This window comes from Coregonus clupeaformis, chromosome 7 (assembly GCF_020615455.1).
Source record: "Coregonus clupeaformis isolate EN_2021a chromosome 7, ASM2061545v1, whole genome shotgun sequence".
In the NCBI taxonomy this organism is placed as follows: Eukaryota; Metazoa; Chordata; class Actinopteri; order Salmoniformes; family Salmonidae; genus Coregonus; species Coregonus clupeaformis.
In genome coordinates this window covers 11740262-11759298 of record NC_059198.1, presented here as the reverse complement: position 1 = coordinate 11759298, position 19037 = coordinate 11740262, and the positions used below count along the sequence as shown (strand labels likewise).

The 19037-nt window shown below is 44.9% G+C and overlaps 1 protein-coding gene across 5 annotated transcripts in view; it reads right to left on the bottom strand.

Annotated features, from left to right (window-relative positions):
- Positions 1–19037, bottom strand: part of c7h8orf34 (chromosome 7 C8orf34 homolog) — a 176548-nt gene that overhangs the window by 109777 nt on the left and 47734 nt on the right. For 3 of the 5 annotated variants that reach the window (XM_045221165.1, XM_045221168.1, XM_045221167.1), the window contains exons 2-3: positions 18928–19037; positions 17081–17212 (exon numbers count right to left, since the gene is read on the bottom strand). The exon at positions 18928–19037 is cut by the window's right edge and continues 35 nt beyond it. In XM_045221165.1, coding sequence (XP_045077100.1) covers positions 17081–17212; positions 18928–19037 — 242 coding nt within the window. The remainder of the gene's footprint in view (positions 1–17080; positions 17213–18927) is intronic. The other 2 variants (XM_045221166.1, XM_041880311.2) reach the window with 1 other exon arrangement.

The window sequence follows — 19037 nt, the reverse complement described above, 5'->3', positions numbered from 1 at the left end:
TAGAGGGAGTAGACCAAGGCGCAGCGTTGAAGGCAAACATACTTTATTATCTTTAGTGATAACAAGAACAAAACAATAAACAAACAACGTGACGTCCTAGGTTAAACAACCAAACACGGAACAAACCAAAAGGAACAAGATCCCACAACTACTGTGGGAAAACAGCCTGTTTAAATGTGGTTCCCAATCTGAGACAACCAGCCACAGCTGACACTCGTTGCCTCTGATTGAGAACCACACTGGCCAACATAGAAATAGAACACATAGAACTACAACACAGAACTCAAACACATAGAATCTACACACCCTGGCTCAACATATAGAGTCCCCGGAGCCAGGGTGTGACAGTACTCTCTCAAAGGCGCGGACTGCGACCGCGCCTCAACATAAACCAAACAGGGGAGGGCTGGGTGGGCATTCCTCCTCGGAGGCGGTTCCGGCTCGGGCCTGATCACCACCCTTCAACCATCCCCCGTAGCGCCCCTGGTCCGGTCTGGCCCCGCTGGCTGGAGCTGGACTGGACATCGTAGGAGCGGATTGCTTAAGCTCCGGTGTGGAGCAGCTGACCGGTACCTGACCAGGCACCGGTAACCCAGGCACGGGTTGTGCCGGACTGACGACGCGCACCTGGCTTGGTGCGTGGAGCAGGAACGGGCCGGACGGGCTGACGATCGCACTGGCTTGCGCGTGGAGCAGGAACGGGCCGCACGGGCTGACGACGCGCACCCTGGCTTGGTGCGTGGAGCAGCAACGGGCAGGACCGGGCTGACGGGCGCACCCCTGGCTTGGTGCGTGGGGCAGGAAACGGGCCGGACCGGGCTGACGATGCGCACCCTGGCCGGTGCGTGGAGCAGGAACGGGCCGGACGGGCTGACGACGCGCACCTGGCTGGTGCGTGGAGCAGGAACGGGCCGTACCGGGCTGGCCGACTTCGCACCCCTGGCTTGGTGCGTGGAGCAGGAACGGGCCGTACGGGCTGACGACTCGCACCCCTGGTTTGGTGCGAGTGGCAGGAACAGGCCGGGCCGGGCTGGCGACGCGCACCGTAGGCTTGGTGCGAGCGGCAGGAACAGGCCGGGCCGGGCTGGCGACGCGCACCGTAGGCTTGGTGCGAGTGGCAGGAACAGGCCGGGCTGGCGACGCGCACCGTAGGCTTGGTGCGAGTGGCAGGAACAGGCCGGGCCGGGCTGGCGACGCACACCGTAGGCTTGGTGCGAGTGGCAGGAACAGGCCGGGCTGGCGACGCGCACCGTAGGCTTGGTGCGAGTGGCAGGAACAGGCCGGGCCGGGCTGGCGACGCGCACCGTAGGCTTGACCACCACCCTTCAACCATCCCCCCGTAGCGCCCCTGGTCCGGTCTGGCCCCGCTGGCTGGAGCTGGACTGGACATCGTAGGAGCGGATTGCTTAAGCTCCGGTGTGGAGCAGCTGACCGGTACCTGACCAGGCACCGGTAACCCAGGCACGGGTTGTGCCGGACTGACGACGCGCACCCCCTGGCTTTGGTGCGTGAGCAGGAACGGGCCAGACCGGGCTGACGTATGCGCACCCTGGCTTGGTGCGTGGAGCAGGAACGGGCCGTACCGGGCTGACGATGCGCACCCCTGGCTTGGCGCGTGGAGCAGCAACGGGCAGGACCGGGCTGACGTATGCGCACCCTGGCTTGGTGCGTGGGGCAGGAACGGGCCGGACCGGGCTGACAATGCGCACTTCTGGCCGGTGCGTGGAGCAGGAACGGGCCGACCGGGCTGACGATGCGCACCCCTGGCTTGGTGCGTGGAGCAGGAAACGGGCCGTACCGGGCTGACGACTCGCACCCCTGGCTTGGTGCGTGGAGCAGGAACGGGCCGTACCGGCTGACGACTCGCACCCCTGGTTTGGTGCGAGTGGCAGGAACAGGCCGGACCGGGCTGGCGACGCCGCACCGTAGGCTTGGTGCGAGTGGCAGGAACAGGCCGGGCCGAGGCTGGCGACGCGCACCGTAGGCTTGAGTAGCAGTGGCAGGAACAGGCCGGGCTGGCGACGCACCGTAGGCTTGGTGCGAGTGGCAGGAACAGGCCGGGCCGGGCTGGCGACGCACACCGTAGGCTTGGTGCGAGTGGCAGGAACAGGCCGGGCTGGCGACGCGCACCGTAGGCTTGGTGCGAGTGGCAGGAACAGGCCGGGCCGGGCTGGCGACGCGCACCGTAGGCTTGGTGCGAGTGGCAGGAACAGGCCGGGCCGGGCTGGCGACGCGCACCGTAGGCTTGGTGCGAGGGGCAGGAACAGGCCGGGCCGGGCTGGCGACGCGCACCATAGGCTTGGTGCGAGTGGCAGGAACAGGCCGGGCCGGGCTGGCGACGCGCACCGTAGGCTTGGTGCGAGTGGCAGGAACAGGCCGGGCCGGGCTGGCGACGCGCACCGTAGGCTTGGTGCGAGGAGCAGGAACAGGCCGGGCCGGGCTGGCGACGCGCACCGTAGGCTTGGTGCGAGGAGCAGGAACAGGCCGGGCTGGGCTGGCGACGCGCACCGTAGGCTTGGTGCGAGGAGCAGGAACAGGCCGGGCCGGGCTGTGGAGACGGATAGGAGGCCTGGAGTGAAGAGTTGCCACAACCCGTCCTGGCTGAATGCCTACCTTCACACACTCTGTGTGAGGCATCAGCACAGGACGTACAGGGCTGTGTACCCGTACTGACATAACAGCACGTGACACTGGCGCAGGATATCCGGGACCGAGGGAGAGGCACTGGAGGCCACGAGCGCTGAGCCGGCACACTCCGTCCTGGCTGCATGCCCACCTTCGCACGACACGTGCGGGGTGCTCGCGACAGGACGTGACGGACTATGCCGGACCACTCGTGGCACAGTACGCAGCTCCGCATACCCCGGAACCTGCCCAGTCTCATGCTGCCATGCCTGAGTACGGGAGTTGGCTCTGCTCTCCATCCAGGCTCCGCCTAACCTGCCTCCTGGCCCCCAATCCCGGTGGCCTCCTCTCCTAATCTCCCAATTCGCCCCTGTGGCAGCCTCCTGCTGCCCAGTCGCCCATGCCGTGTGCCCCCTAAAAATATTTTGGGGTTGCCTCTCGTCCGTCCGACGACGACACTGTTGACGCCGTTGCTCCTCTCTCGCCAGGGCCTTAACCTTAGCCCATGGCCCTTTTCCCCCGAGCATGTCCTCCCAGGACCACAATTGGCCCACCTGGGCCATCGCCAATCTCTCCAGCTCCTTACCCGGCGCTTCCTCCCATGTCCAGGCTGCCTGCTCCTGGACACGCTGCTTGGTCCTGGTATGGTGGGATCTTCTGTCACGAACGTCGAAGGGAGTAGACCAAGGCGCAGCGTTGAAGGCAAACATACTTTATTATCTTTAGTGATAACAAGAACAAAACAATAAACAAACAACGTGACGTCCTAGGTTAAACAACCAAACACGGAACAAACCAAAAGGAACAAGATCCCACAACTACTGTGGGAAAACAGCCTGTTTAAATGTGGTTCCCAATCAGAGACAACCAGCCACAGCTGACACTCGTTGCCTCTGATTGAGAACCACACTGGCCAACATAGAAATAGAACACATAGAACTACAACACAGAACTCAAACACATAGAATCTACACACCCTGGCTCAACATATAGAGTCCCCAGAGCCAGGGTGTGACACTTTCCTTTCCCTTCCTTCCTTCTTTCTTTCCTTCTTTCCTCTCTCTATCTATTTTTCTCTTCTTCTTCTTTCCTCTTTCCATTGTAATGGTCACTGTAACAGTAGAATAGAAAGACTAGAAACAAACGAGGAAAGAAATATTACACATGTACTGTATGTTAACAGTATGTTGATGCCTTTATTTCCTGGGAGATTAACCTACTAAATATTATTATAAAAGATGAGATTGTTGTGCTGTGATGCTCATGCTTTCTAGCCTGTTTTGAAGTGCACAGTTACCCTGCTGCAAACTCTCACTAACATGACACATAAGAAACACACGCTACTAAAATATTATATAAATATCCTAAAGCTAAAATACACAAATAATACATTATCTGATGAAATTGCTTTAGAAAGGGGTACAAGACAGGGATGTCTTCTCTCCCGACCTGTTTGCACTGGCAATTGAACCACTTGCAGAAAGAATTAGACAGGATCCAAACGTAAGAGGTATCAGTAGTGGTAAAGATTAATATAAACTACACCTATTTGCAGATGATCTCCTGATATATCTGACCAAAATTGAAAATGTTCCCATTAATCTTACACGTAGAATATACCTCTTCAGAATGGCATGGCTCCCAAAGGTTTTATATTTATTCTCGGTAATACCAATTACCCCACCGAAGACATTCTTTAAAAAAGTATACTCGGTCATAACAGACTTTATATGGGCAAATAAAACTCATACAATAAAAAGGAAAGTTTTACATATCCCTAAGTCTGAGGGTGGCTTTCACCTCCCAGACCTGGAATTGTATCAACTCGCCACCAAAGGATTTTACTTGAGACAAATTGTTAAATGCTCTAAGGAGGAACAATTGGTCATTATTGAAGATTTTATTTTCAAAGGATAAAGCTAAGAACATTACTACTTCATAGTTAAGAACACTATAACGATATGGAAGAAAGTTAAACATGACAGAATTAAAAAGCAATTTTGGACTGACCAATGTAGATATTTTCAAATACACTGAACAAAAATATAAACACAACATGTATAGTGTTGGTCCCATGTTTCATGAGCTGAAATAAAAAAATCCCAGAAATGTTCCATATGCACAAAAAGCTTGGTTCCCCAGTGGGTTGGCCTGGCTGCCAAGTGGGTGGGCCTATGCCCTCCAATGCCCACCCATGGCTGCACCCCTGCCCAGTCATATGAAATCCATAGATTAGGGCCTAATGAATTTATTACAATTGACTGATTTCCTTAAATGAACTGTAACTCAGTAAAATCTTTGAAATTGTTGCATGTTGCATTTATATTTTTGTTCAGTATACATACAACTTAAAAGTTTCATATCACGAAATTTCAATTTCGAAATTGCCTTCTGGGAATATTATAAAGTCCAAAAACTATGGGTGGAGTTAGAAGTACTATAATGTAAATTTACTTGGAGAGGAACAAAATGGTGCAATTTTAGGACATGTGGCGGAGGGTAGTGCAGGAGATAGGGGAGAGAACAGATGGGTCTGGGCAGGTGTGATGTCATTGATGTTTGTGTGGATCTGTATGTTGTCTTTTGTATGAGTATGTTTTGTATTGTTTAAAAGAAAAGAAAAATCGTACCAAAAACATTAACACAACCTATGGAGAGAAGAAATCTATTCTGGCTTTTCTGCAGTGTAACATATTTCATTGTTCAAAGTGAGCAATACGCACAAATGTTATTCTTTCAAAACGTTTATTTGTTGTTGTTTGTTAAAATGAATAGAGTGATTCACCAATCATCATTGTGCCTAATGGAGAGAGATCTATATTCATCAGTACATACAGTATTATGTCCTTATGAAATATACATGCTTTTGAAATTATCTCAAATACTGTAGAAAATGGGTGGGTGAAAGTAAGGATACTACTAACTGTTGTAGAAAGATTAACTGCTTTTTGCTTGATCCCTTAAACCTCGCCCTGCAGTCAGGAGAAGAAAAGGCGAGCTACCGTAGTTTTGTTTTCTTGTAAATGTTCTCTCTGCATTGGCATAGGAAGAGTCATGACAATGGAATGATGATCGATGACATAACAAGAGATGACGGTTTACTGTTGTAACAATTTATTGGCCAAAATCAACTGCTGTTTTAGTCAATGAGACTAAATTACATTGTTTTTAAATACATTCAATGTATTTTCTTTTCATATTGTTACACATTATCCATCTGTCCATCATCTGCATGCCTGATGTGGATGCTTATGCATTTTTGGTTGGATGGTACTTAAGACAGTGATGCGCTTTGGGTCCCAGACACAGTCCTCTTCTAGACCACTCTTCACCATACCACAGTCAGGAGGAACCCAGGCGGTGTCGTAACCATTCTCATGCCAGGTTGTCCGGAAAGGATGATTCTGACCGTCAATTCTTTTCACCTTGCCCACATTGACTTTGACTCGGATGACAACCCTCTCATGTTCAGGAAGATCCAGGGGGTACCTGCTTGCCTTCTCCAGGTCTCGGCTGAGGTACACTCCACGCCCCAACATACCAGAAGAAGACTGACGAAAACCAGAGGCCTTAATTTTATCTGCCGCCTGCTTAGAGGTGCCGTGGTACATGATGTAGGTGTTACCATCTTGTGGTCCAGTTAGGCCCAGTCGCACTACCCCAAAGGGAAGAGTGAAGTCATCTTCTGCCCACATGGTTGTGTAAATGCTGCTGTAAAGAAGAGAGGACTGTCAGCTATGTGAGAGAGGCACAACACCCCAGTGATATGGCCAGTCAGGCACATGCACAGAGAGAGGCCTAGGGGTGCTGGAGGACCTGCCCTTTGTCCCTACTATTAAGAAAGTGCCCTTTTGATTGGTGGTGTTTTTTAAACTAATTTATTTTCTCTCTTGTAACTTTAAATGTAACAAATTTCTCATAAACTCATGAATCTTGAAAAAAGTCCCCTCCCCCGCCCTTTTACCTGCATGCACGAGTTAACTACAGAGTTGGGTGGTGAGTTTTAAATGAATACCGCCAGTAGTAGGTTACTTTGGGTTGCTAGCATGTGTCGTCTCAGGGACAGGGAAGGGGGCAGCTGCAGTATGACTGTTTGTCAGTAGCAGAACAATTTCAAATCAAGTAAAGACTAGTTAGCTTGTTTTGAAAGCTATCTAGCTGATTCATCTACATTTGGAATGATCCGCTGATATAGCCCACCAAAGTAGTGGTTCTAGCAATGATACTTTTAGTAACTCCCTTTCATCTGTGGTTCTAGCTTGCTTAGTCAACAATGTGTGATGAGTGAGTGTGATTTTTTTTCTATAAGCACCTGCCCCATCAAAGGTCTGAGTACGACCCTGATGCTAGTCTACATTATTATGCTGTCTAAGGGACATGTTGGGAAGTAGCTTAACTTCTATGGATGACAGTAACAAATCTCCATTATTTTCACAACATTATAAACAAAAACCGTAAGGTGCTAAATGTTTATATGAAAATGTAATGGTATGCATTCGGTCAATTGTTTAGCTTTTTTGTTGGTGACCTACTCTTTGATCATATGCACATTTTACAGAGAGGATTTAAGAGACTTAAAATAGTAAAGGCAAAGGACATCCTAAACAAACTGCTCATCAAAAGATTCCAAAAATAACCAAAATGCAATGTTGGAATGTTAAAACCAAAATGTAAAACGTATCAAATTTGATCAAGATTAGTTGGATAAAGGACTTACCTAATGACAGATCTGGATGTCTATCTTATGTTGATCTCAGGGTACAGGTAAGGTAAGAGTGATTCAACGGATTACTTTATACCAGTTCTAGAGGAAGTTATGACAAGGGCGTGTCATACTTTCAATATGCAAACAAATGAAGTTTCGTTTCCCATCATGAGAGGGGGCAGATTTACTAACAGTTTACACACTGTGATGTCATTGATGTTTGTGTGGATCTGTATGTTGTCTTTTGTATGAGTATGTTTTGTATTGTTTAAAATAAAATAAAAATCATGCCAAAAACATTAACACAACCTATGGAGAGAAAAAATCTATTCTGGTTTTTCTGCAGTGTAACATCTTTCATTGTTCAAAGTGAACAATACGCACAAATATTATTCTCACAAAATGTTTATTTTTTGTTGTTTGTTAAAATGATTAGAGTGATTCACCAATCATCATTGTGCCTAATGGAGAGAGATCTATATTCATCAGGACCTACAGTATTATTAGGTCCTTATGAAAAATACAGGCTTCTGAAATGATCTCAAATACTGTAGAAAATGGGTGGGTGAAAGCAAGGATACTACTAAATGTTGTAGAAAGATTAACTGCTTTTTTCTTGATCCCTTAAACCTCGCCCTGCAGTCAGGAGAAGAAAAGGCGAGCTACCGTAGTTTCGTTTTCTTGTAAATGTTCTCTCTGGCATGGCATAGGAAGAGTCATGACAATGGAATGATGATCGATGACATAACAAGAGATGACGGTTTATTGTTGTAACAATTCATTGGTCAAAATAAACTGCTGTTTTAGTCAATGAGACTAAATTAAATAGTTTTGAAATACATTCAATGTATTTTTATCTTCATATTGTTATGACAAGGGCGTGTCGTGTCAATATGCAAACTAATGAGATTCTAGTTTTAAGTTTTGTTTCCCATCATACAGGATATCACATGACCAAGGTACATATAAGGATGAGAGGGGGCAGATTTACTAACAGTTTACACCCTTCTCTCTCTCTCTCTCTCTCTCTCTCTCTCTCTCTCTCTCTCTCTCTCTCTCTCTCTCTCTCTCTCTCTCTCTCTCTCTCTCTCTCTCTCTCTCTCTCTCTCTCTCTCTCTCTCTCTCTCAGATGCAGAGATCCTATGTATGTTTCATGACTGAAATCAACTAAGACACAACAAATTGATAAGGGTATTCTGTGGTCATGTAGGGCATTGCGCTTGCAACACCAGGATTGTGGGTTTTATTCCCGCTAGGGCCACCAATACCAATATTTGCACAGAATAAAGCATCTGCTAAATGGCAAGAGCCTGTGAAGGTGTATCGCAACACATTATATTCTGGTGCAGAGAGGAGCAAAGCTCTGTCTCTTCAATGCCAGACTGGCAGTTGAGATATAGTGTTTGATATTGGAAAAGTTTCAGGAACCGAGAGAAAAAGAGCAGAATTGAGGCCACGATTGAACTTTATTCTGATATTACCATACACTTGACACTTGTACGTCGCAGCCTAGTGGAGACCAATATCTATATTGTTATTAGGCTATGATAAACGACGGTTGTTCGATGTGTCTGGCTGCTTTTCAGATACATTTTTGTACATTTGATCCGGTCTTATGTAGCAAAATTTGAAATTGTGTTTTTTACATTGGATAAAAGAAGAGACACAGAGCTACAAAATGGTATATAATACCCTGCATTTGAGGAACAATGGGAAAGTAATTCTGCTTTGAAAGTTGATAAACTTGTAATCTCATTTTTGAGAAAATGGCCTTTGAATATTTTGGTACCTACTGGAGAGCTCTTGTTTGTCTACACCTATTCAGCATCGTTCACACCCTCTTAAGCTTTAGCCTCATCCAGCTCTCGGAGCGTTCAGAGCGCACACTGAACACTCTGGCCGATGAGTAGGGTTGATCCAAGCGTTCTGAAATCACAACTGCACTCAAGCACCCAAGCTAACTGGCTTACATTGGCTAGCTTGCTAGCTACTTCCAGACACAAATGAGAGAACACCCCACTGACCTTTTTACTCGCCCTAGCAGAGCTGGTTAGACTGTTTTCATGTTATCCAGAGCATTGGTGACTGTAACTGTGCTGCTGGCAACTATTTAGTTACGCTTTTTTGCCGACGTTTGCTGACACCGGCCATATTCAACGGGTGTTGAGCATTCGTAAATTCATCAGTTGTTCTGCGCTCTGGCATACTCAGACTGAATTTACAAACGGACCCGAATGGTTACTTGCATAGTGGAGTCTTTTGTTAAGACATGTAGCTAGCTAGCAAGCTAGGTAAACAATGAACCATAATCACAACTCATGACGTTACTACCCTGCATGAATCTGCAGGTAGCTAACCAACCAGGTTCAATGTTAGTTAGCTAACATTAAGCTATAACTAGCTAAACAAATGGCTCTGAGATACGAATAATAAGATCATACATGTAACGTTAGCTAGCGAGCCAGCCAGCTAATGTAAGCTAGCTAGCTAACAGTACACTTTAACTTGAAATGAAACCACTTTCTGTCAAAAATAGAAACGTGTAATATCTTCCTCACAGATGCCATGGTTGCCCTTAGTTTGAAGATGTAATCCAGAGACAGGTGTTTTCTCCATCTCCTTAGCTATCATAATTCCACTGATTTCAAAATGTGGTCCTCCAGAAAGTGGGCGCAACACTTATGCAGTTTTACTACAAGATACACTTTTTTTTTTAAAACAGTGTTAGACAGGATTACCTACACATACTGACCAGCTCAAATAGACAGAAGCGTGTTATATGGCAGACCAATCCGAACTCATCATCTCAGCCATCATGAGATGATGAGTTCGGAAGGTTGCTGCCTTTTCCTGTGGCTAAACCAACTAGGCTTGTATTTTAACAATTGTATTTGTATTTACAGATGGCATACAAGTTTGTTATTTTCTGCCCAAAAAACACATTTTGATTTAAAAAACAAAAGTTTACGTTCAAATGGCTCTCCTGTGAAGTAGTGACCCGCGACAAAAGCCTACTTTCCTGAACCTAGTCACAAATAGGACCTAGGCCCAGTGTTTGAGCCAACAAGAGAGAGAATAAATTTGATAGCGAGCCGTGATCCCAATAACTCGACTGCCCCCGCATGGAGAGAAAGAGAACTGCTATTTTTCAGGGACTCACGAGGCTCATTTGAATTTCCTAATGGAGCAGGAAAATAATTCTCGGCGACAAAAGAGTGATCAAGTTAAGATCCGACATCTGTAGTAATAACCCAGCATACACACAAACACGCGCACACACAGAATTTTGGATTACATGAGCAGTTCTGTTAGTAGACTTTACTGTCAGAAGATAATGGAGAGAGATCTATATTCAACAGGACAAACCGTTTTAGGCCCTTATGAAAAATACATGTCTTTGAAATGATCTCAAATACAGCAGAAGATGAAAGCAAGAATCCTACAAAATGTTCTACAAAGTAATCTGAAGCAGTAATCTAAAACTAGTTAGATAGATTCAGCCCTTCTATGTTCCTGAGAAGTGAGTGCTGCTCCTGCATACATCAATGTACTGTGTTGTATCTCTGAACATTAGCTACTGTATGGATGACTACTTTGAATTTCATGAGCCATCTGTGTAAAGTACAGTACTAGACGTGTTCTACAAAGATACAGTGATACCATGTTTTATGAACGTTTCATGTATGTTTCATGACTGAAATCCACTGGATTACTAGAAGTGTTCTACAGTAGGGGGATGGCAAAGTTAAGTTTATAAACCTGGAGAGTACACAGGTATGTAATCTACCTTTTTGACATTTTGTTTTGAGGAAGAATAGGAGGATTTATTCTGTTGTTTTTAGTGTAAATTAATTTACTGCAGGAGGCAAACAGTGTCTTAACACACAGCCAAGTTAACAGAGGCATGTTTAGTCTTTGCTGTTATTTCCTCTTCTCCCTTTCCTTTCCCTTCCTTCCTTCTTTCTTTCCTTCCTTCCTCTCTCTATCTATTGTTCTCTTCTTCTTCTTTCCTCTTTCCATTGTAATGGTCAACTGTAACAGTAGAATAGAAAGACTAGAAACAAACGAGGAATTAAATATGTATGTACTGTATGTTAACAGTATGTTGAATAATAATACACATGTATGTAAACTGTATGATGACGCCTTTATTTCCTGGGAGATAAAGCTACTAAATGTAATTATAAAGGATGGGATTGTGGTGCAGTAATGGTCATGCTTTTTCTAGCCTGTTTTGAAGTGCACGGTTACCCTGCAGTAAACTCTCACTAACAAGACATATGACAAACACACACTACTTGTTTTCCTATGGAGAGAAAACATTTATTCTGGCTTTTCTGCTATTTAACGTATTTCATTGCTCAAAGTGAGCAATAAGTACAAATATTATTTTCACAAAATATAAATTGTTTGGTTTATTTAGTTTGTTGAAATGAATAAATTCATTCACCCATAATCATTGTACCTACAGTATATTAATATATCGATTATTTGCTTTTTTCTTGATCCCTTAGACCTCGTCCTGCATTCATGAGAAGAAAAGGCGAGCTACCGTAGTTTTGTTTTCTTGTAAATGTTCTCTCTGGCATGGCATAGGAAGAGTCATGACAATGGAATGATGATCGATGACATAACAAGAGATGACGGTTTATTGTTGTAACAATTTATTGGTCAAAATCAACTGTTATTTTAGTCAATGAGACTACATTACATACTGTTGAAATACATTCAATGTATTTTTATCTTCGTATTGTTACACCTTATCCATCCCTTCATCACCAGCGTGAATGACACTGGTGCTGTTGCATTTTTGGTTGGATGGTACCTAAGACAGTGATGCGCTTTGGGTCCCAGACACAGTCCTCTTCTAGACCACTCTTCACCATACCACACATAGGAGGAACCCAGGCGGTGTCGTAACCATTCTCATGCCAGGTTGTCTGCAGAGGATGATACTGATAGTCAATTCTTTTCACCTTGCCCACATTGACTTTGACTCGAATGACAACCCTCTGATGTTCAGGAAGATCCAGGGGGTACCTGCTTGCCTTCTCCAGGTCTCGGCTGAGGTACACTCCACACCCCAACATACCACCAGAAGACTGACGAAAACCAGACAACAGGATTTGATTTGCGGCCTGCATAGAGGTGCCGTGGTACATGATGTAGGTGTTACCATCTTGTGGCTCAGATAGGCCCAGTCGCACTACCCCAGAGGGAAGAGTGAAGTCATCTTCTGCCCACATGGTTGTGTAAATGCTGCTGTAAAGAAGAGAGGACTGTCAGCTATGTGAGAGAGGCACAACACCCCAGTGATATGGCCAGTCAGGCACATGCACATTTACTGATGACTCTTTATTGTGTTTTTAGTCTCTTTTCTCTCTTGTAACTTTAAATGTATCCAATTGCCCATCAAACTAGATGTTCTCATAAACTCATGAATCTTGAAAAAAGTCACCTCTCTCGCCGTTCTACCTGCATGCACGAGCAAACTACAGCGCTGGGTGGTGAGTTTGAAATGAATACCGGCAGTAGTATATTACCGTATTTTCCGCACTATAAGGCGCACCGGAGTATAAGCCGCAGCAGCTAAATTGAATGATATTGAATGATGCGTACATATATAAGCCGCACTGGACTATAAGCCGCAGGTGTTTTAATGTTTAATTACCATATGTAAGGGTTCGTGCACAGAGGGGATTGTCGGGAAAGAGACAAACTGTCTCGCTCTCGTAATGTCTGTCTGTCTTGCTCTCGTTCTGTCTCTCGTACCCCTCTCGGTTCCACTTTTACTTTTGCGCGCTACCTGTCTCACTCTTTTCCGGCCTCCAGCTTTTCCTGCTGGAGCCCACCGCTTAAAGGTGGGGGGCGCGGACCGGTCATAGAGCCCATAGAGTTAAAGTTGGTGGACTGTAACCTGTAAAATCCATAGATTTAGGAGGTCTTCTAGTGGCCGTTAGCTGTAAAAATCCATAGTCCGAAAATTACGGTACTTTGGATTGCTAGCATGTGTTATCTCAGGGTCAGGCACAGGAAAAGGGGGCAACTGCAGTTTGACTGTTTGTGAGTAGCAGAACAAAATTAAATCAAGTAAAGAGTACTTAGCTTGTTTTGAAAGCATACCTACAGTGGGGAAAATAAGTATTTAGTCAGCCACCAATTGTGCAAGTTCTCCCACTTAAAAAGATGAGAGAGGCCTGTAATTTTCATCATAGGTACATGTCAACTATGACAGACAAAATGTGAAGAAAAAAATCCAGAAAATCACATTGTAGGATTTTTAATGAATTTATTTGCAAATTACACACGGTTGCTGGTATTTTGGCCCATTCCTCCATGCAGATCTCCTCTAGAGCAGTGATGTTTTGGGGCTGTCGCTGGGCAACACAGACTTTCAACTCCCTCCAAAGATTTTCTATGGGGTTGAGATCTGGAGACTGGCTAGGCCACTCCAGGACCTTGAAATGCTTCTTACGAAGCCACTCCTTCGTTGCCCGGGCGGTGTGTTTGGGATCATTGTCATGCTGAAAGACCCAGCCACGTTTCATCTTCAATGCCCTTGCTGATGGAAGGAGGTTTTCACTCAAAATCTCACGATACATGGCCCCATTCATTCTTTCCTTTACACGGATCAGTCGTCCTGGTCCCTTTGCAGAAAAACAGCCCCAAAGCATGATGTTTCCACCCCCATGCTTCACAGTAGGTATGGTGTTCTTTGGATGCAACTCAGCATTCTTTGTCCTCCAAACACGACGAGTTGAGTTTTTACCAGAAAGTTATATTTTGGTTTCATCTGACCATATGACATTCTCCCAATCCTCTTCTGGATCATCCAAATGCACTCTAGCAAACATCAGACGGGCCTGGACATGTACTGGCTTAAGCAGGGGGACACGTCTGGCACTGCAGGATTTGAGTCCCTGGCGGCGTAGTGTGTTACTGATGGTAGGCTTTGTTACTTTGGTCCCAGCTCTCTGCAGGTCATTCACTAGGTCCCCCCCTGTGTGGTTCTGGAATTTTTGCTCACCGTTCTTGTGATCATTTTGACCCCACGGGGTGAGATCTTGTGTGGAGCCCCAGATCGAGGGAGATTATCAGTGGTCTTGTATGTCTTCCATTTCCTAATAGTTGCTCCCACAGTTGATTTCTTCAAACCAAGCTGCTTACCTATTGCTGATTCAGTCTTCCCAGCCTGGTGCAGGTCTACAATTTTGTTTCTGGTGTCCTTTGACAGCTCTTTGGTCTTGGCCATAGTGGAGTTTGGAGTGTGACTGTTTGAGGTTGTGGACAGGTGTCTTTTATACTGATAACAAGTTCAAACAGGTGCCATTAATACAGGTAACGAGTGGAGGACAGAGGAGCCTCTTAAAGAAGAAGTTACAGGTCTGTGAGAGCCAGAAATCTTGCTTGTTTGTAGGTGACCAAATACTTATTTTCCACCATAATTTGCAAATAAATTCATAAAAAATCCTACAATGTGATTTTCTGGATTTTTTTTGTCTGTCATAGTTGACGTGTACCTATGATGAAAATTACAGGCCTCTCTCATCTTTTTAAGTGGGAGAACTTGCACAATTGGTGGCTGACTAAATACTTTTTTTCCCTACTGTATGTAGCTTAACGTTCATAGGTGACAGTAGCAAATCACCAATATTTTCACAACATTACAGACAAAAACCGTAAGGTGCTAAATGTTTATATGAAAATGTCATGGTATGCATTTGGTCAATTTTTTTGTTTTTTTGTTGGTGACCTACTCTTTGATCATATGGAGATTTTAAAGAGAGGATTTAAGAGACTTAACATAGTCAAAGCAAAGGACATCCTAAACAACTGCTCATCAACAGATTCCAAAAATAACCAAAAAGCAATGTTGGAATATTGGAACCAAAATGTAAAATGTATCAAGTTTGATCACGATTAGATGGATAAAGTACTTACCTAATGACTGATCTGGATGTCTAGCTGATGTTGATCTCAGGGTACAGATTAAGTAAGAGTGATTCAACAGATTACTTTATACCAGTTGTAGAGCAAGTTATGACAAGGGTGTGTCGTACTTTCAATATGCAAACAACGGAGGGTCTACTTTTAAGTTTCATTTCCCATCATACAATATATCACATGATCAAAGTTCATATAAGGATGAGAGGGGAAACTAAACAGTTTGCACCCTCCTCTCTCTCTCTCTCTCTCTCTCTCTCTCTCTCTCTCCGTTATATGTAAGCCTGCATGTGGAGCAGAACAGAGTAGACATTACATAAAGAAGGCTCAGTTCTTTTATGATAAGTTACTATAAATCAAATACAGAGATCCTATGTATGTTTCATGTAAGTTTCATGTACACTGAGTGTACAAAACATTAATTGTCTCAAGGCTTACAAATCCTTCTTTAACATGTCTCCTCCCTTCACCTACACTGATTGGAGTGGATTTAACAAGTGACATCAATAAGGGATCATAGCTTTCACCTGGTTAGTCTGTCATGAAAAAAGCAGGTGTTCATAATGTGTTGTACACTCAGTGTATGTTTCATGACTGAAATGCACATAGTATAATAATGTATCCCGTGGTCCTGTGTGGCTCAGTTAGTAAGGCATGGAGCTTGAAATGTCAGGATTGTGGGTTTGATTCCCGCTGGGGCCACCAATATATGTTTAAAAACATCTGCCAAATGGCATATATTAGGTATATAACCCCATTCTGGTGCAGCTTTGAGAGGAGCACAGCTCTGTCTCTTTACTGCCAGTTAAGGTATAGTGTTTCATATTGGAAAAGCTTCAGAATCAGGGCCACCAGGGGAGACACACACAGACACAGAGATAGAGACAGATCCTCACATTAATTTCCTCCTGAGCAATGGTCTGGCCACAGCCTGAAATAGACTGGGACTGGCAGAGACAGAGAGCAATACTGAATTATTGAAGTTTCTCTCTCTCTCTCCATCTCTCTCTCTCTCTGACCTCTCTCTCTCTCTCTCTCTCTCTGACCTCTCTCTCTCTGACCTCTCTCTCTCTCTCTCTCTCTCTCTCTCTCTCTCTCTCTCTCTCTCTCTCTCTCTCTCTCTCTCTCTCTCTCTCTCTCCTCTCTCTCTCTCTCTCTCTCTCTCTCTCTCTCTCTCTCTCTCTCTCTCTCTCTCTCTCTCTCTCTCTCTCTCTCTCTCTCATCTCTCTCTCTCTCTCTCTCTCTCTCTCTCTCTCTCTCTCTCTCTCTCTCTCTCTCTCTCTCTCTCTCTCTCTCTCTCTCTCACACTCTGCTTCATTCAGATTCCATCCCCCCAGTTATATAGACCCTCCGCTAGAGTACTCATCTGGCTCTAGCCCATTGCACAGTTAACCATGACTAATTTAATGGAAACTTACACCCAATTAAAAGGGGAGATTGAAACTAATGAGGTGAATAATTGGGGTACAACAGGTATCAATGAAATGGATGAATGGTTCCTACTCAAACCTGTAGTTCAGTTTGCTGGAGTTTAGGGGAGATTATAAGCGCTGTGCAGTAACACCACCTTCCCTAAGACGTGATATGTCCATCACACCAAAAGCAAAGGAGCTTTCTGGTTTTTCTATTACTGTCAATGGACTTTGTTGTTCAGAGTTATGGTAGGAACATGATTCAGAAAAGATAGGTAGGATTGGCACCTGCTACATCTGCTGCCGAGAGGTTCCGAGATCAATTTGCAATGACAGAGGTACTAACAGGACTATTAAAGGTTCTGTAGTAGCATTCAAATACAGATATACTCACAGGACTTGGACTCTGGGGAGGGAGGGGAGATGTTAGACACAGCCAGATCACTCTTTGACTTCTTGGGTTTCTTAGGATGGATCTGCCAGGGCTTCTCATAACTCCTGAAGTCACGACGTCCTTTACTCTCTGCTGGGAGAAGATGGTATGTAACGCAATGACTAGGAATGGCCATGCCATGTGTGTGTGCGTGTGTGTGTATGTGTGGTACATGTGTGCGTGATTGTTTGCATATGCATGTGTGTATAATATAACACATTATGTGAGCATCTGTGTGTAGGTCTGTGTGTGTGTGTGTGTGTGCTTATGTACAGTGCCTTGCAAAAGTGTTCATCCCCATTGGCGTTTTTCCTATTTTGTTGCATTACAACCTGTAATTTAAATGGATTTTTATTTGGATTTCATGTAATGGACATACACAAAATAGTCCAAATTGGTGAAGTGAAATGAAAAAAATAACTTGTTTCAAAAAATTCAAAAAAATAAATAACGGAAAAGTGGTGCTTGCATATGTATTCACCCCCTTTGCTATGAAGCCCCTAAATAGGAGCTGGTGCAACCAATTACCTTCAGAAGTCACATAATGAGTTAATAAAGTCCACTTGTGTGCAATCTAAGTGTCACATGATCTCAGTATATATACACCTGTTCTGAAAGGCCCCAGAGTCTGCAACACCACTAAGCAAGGGGCACCACCAAGCAAGAGGCACCATGAAGACCAAGGAGCTCTCCAAACAGTTCAGGGACAAAGATGTGGAGAAGTACAGATCAGGGTTGGGTTATAAAAAAATATCAGAAACTTTGAACATCCCACGGAGCACCATTTGTATTTGTATTTTTGTATTTAAATCCATTATTAAAAAATGGAAAGAATATGGCACCACAACAAACCTGCCAACAGAGGGCCGCCCACCAAAACTCACGGACCAGGTAAGGAGCACCCAGAAAAAGGCATTGCTTAAAGAAAAAAATAAGCAAACACGTTTGGTGTTCGCCAAAAGCCATGTGGGAGACTCCCCAACCATATGGAAGAAGGTACTCTGGTCAGATGAGACAAAAATTTTGCTTTTTGTCCATCAAGGAAAACACTATGTCTGGCGCAAACCCAAAAGCTCTCATCACCCCGAGAACACCATCCCCACAGTGAAACATGGTGGTGGCAGCATCACGCTGTGGGGATGTTTTTTATCGGCAGGGACTGGGAAACTGGTCAGAATTGAAGGAATGATGGATGGCGCTAAATACAGGGAAATTCTTGAGGGAAACCTGTTTCAGTCTTCCAGAGATTTGAGACTGGGACGGAGGTTCACCTTCCAGCAGGACAATGACCCTTAGCATACTGCTAAAGCAACACTCGAGTGGTTTAAGGGGAAACATTTAAATGTCTTGGAATGGCCTAGTCAAATCCCAGACCTCAATCCAATTGTGAATCTGTGGTATGACTTAAAGATTGCTGTACACCAGCGGAACCCATCCAACTTGAAGGAGCTGGAGCAGTTTCGCCTTGAAGAATGGGCAAAAATCCCAGTGGCTAGATGTGCCAAGCTCATAGAGACATACCCCAAGAGACTTGCAGCTGTAATTGCTGCAAAAGGTGGCTCTACAAAGTATTGACTTTGGGGGGGGTGAATAGTTATGCACACTCAAGTTTTCTGTTTTTTTGTCTTATTTCTTGTTTGTTTCACAAGAAAAAATATTTTGCATCTTCAAAGTGGTAGTGTAAATCAAATGATACAAACCCCCCAAAAAATCCATTTTAATTCCAGGTTGTAAGGCAACAAAATAGGAAACATGCCAAGGAGGGTGAATACTTTCGCAAGCCACTGTACGTGTGTGTGTGTTCCTACCTGCAGAGCTCTGGGCCCACAGTGCGGCGGAGCCCGAAAGTGTTCTGTGCAGCTTGCCGGGGCTGCCTTGCTTGGTCTGCAGGTGATTGATGAGAAAAGGAATAGGGTGA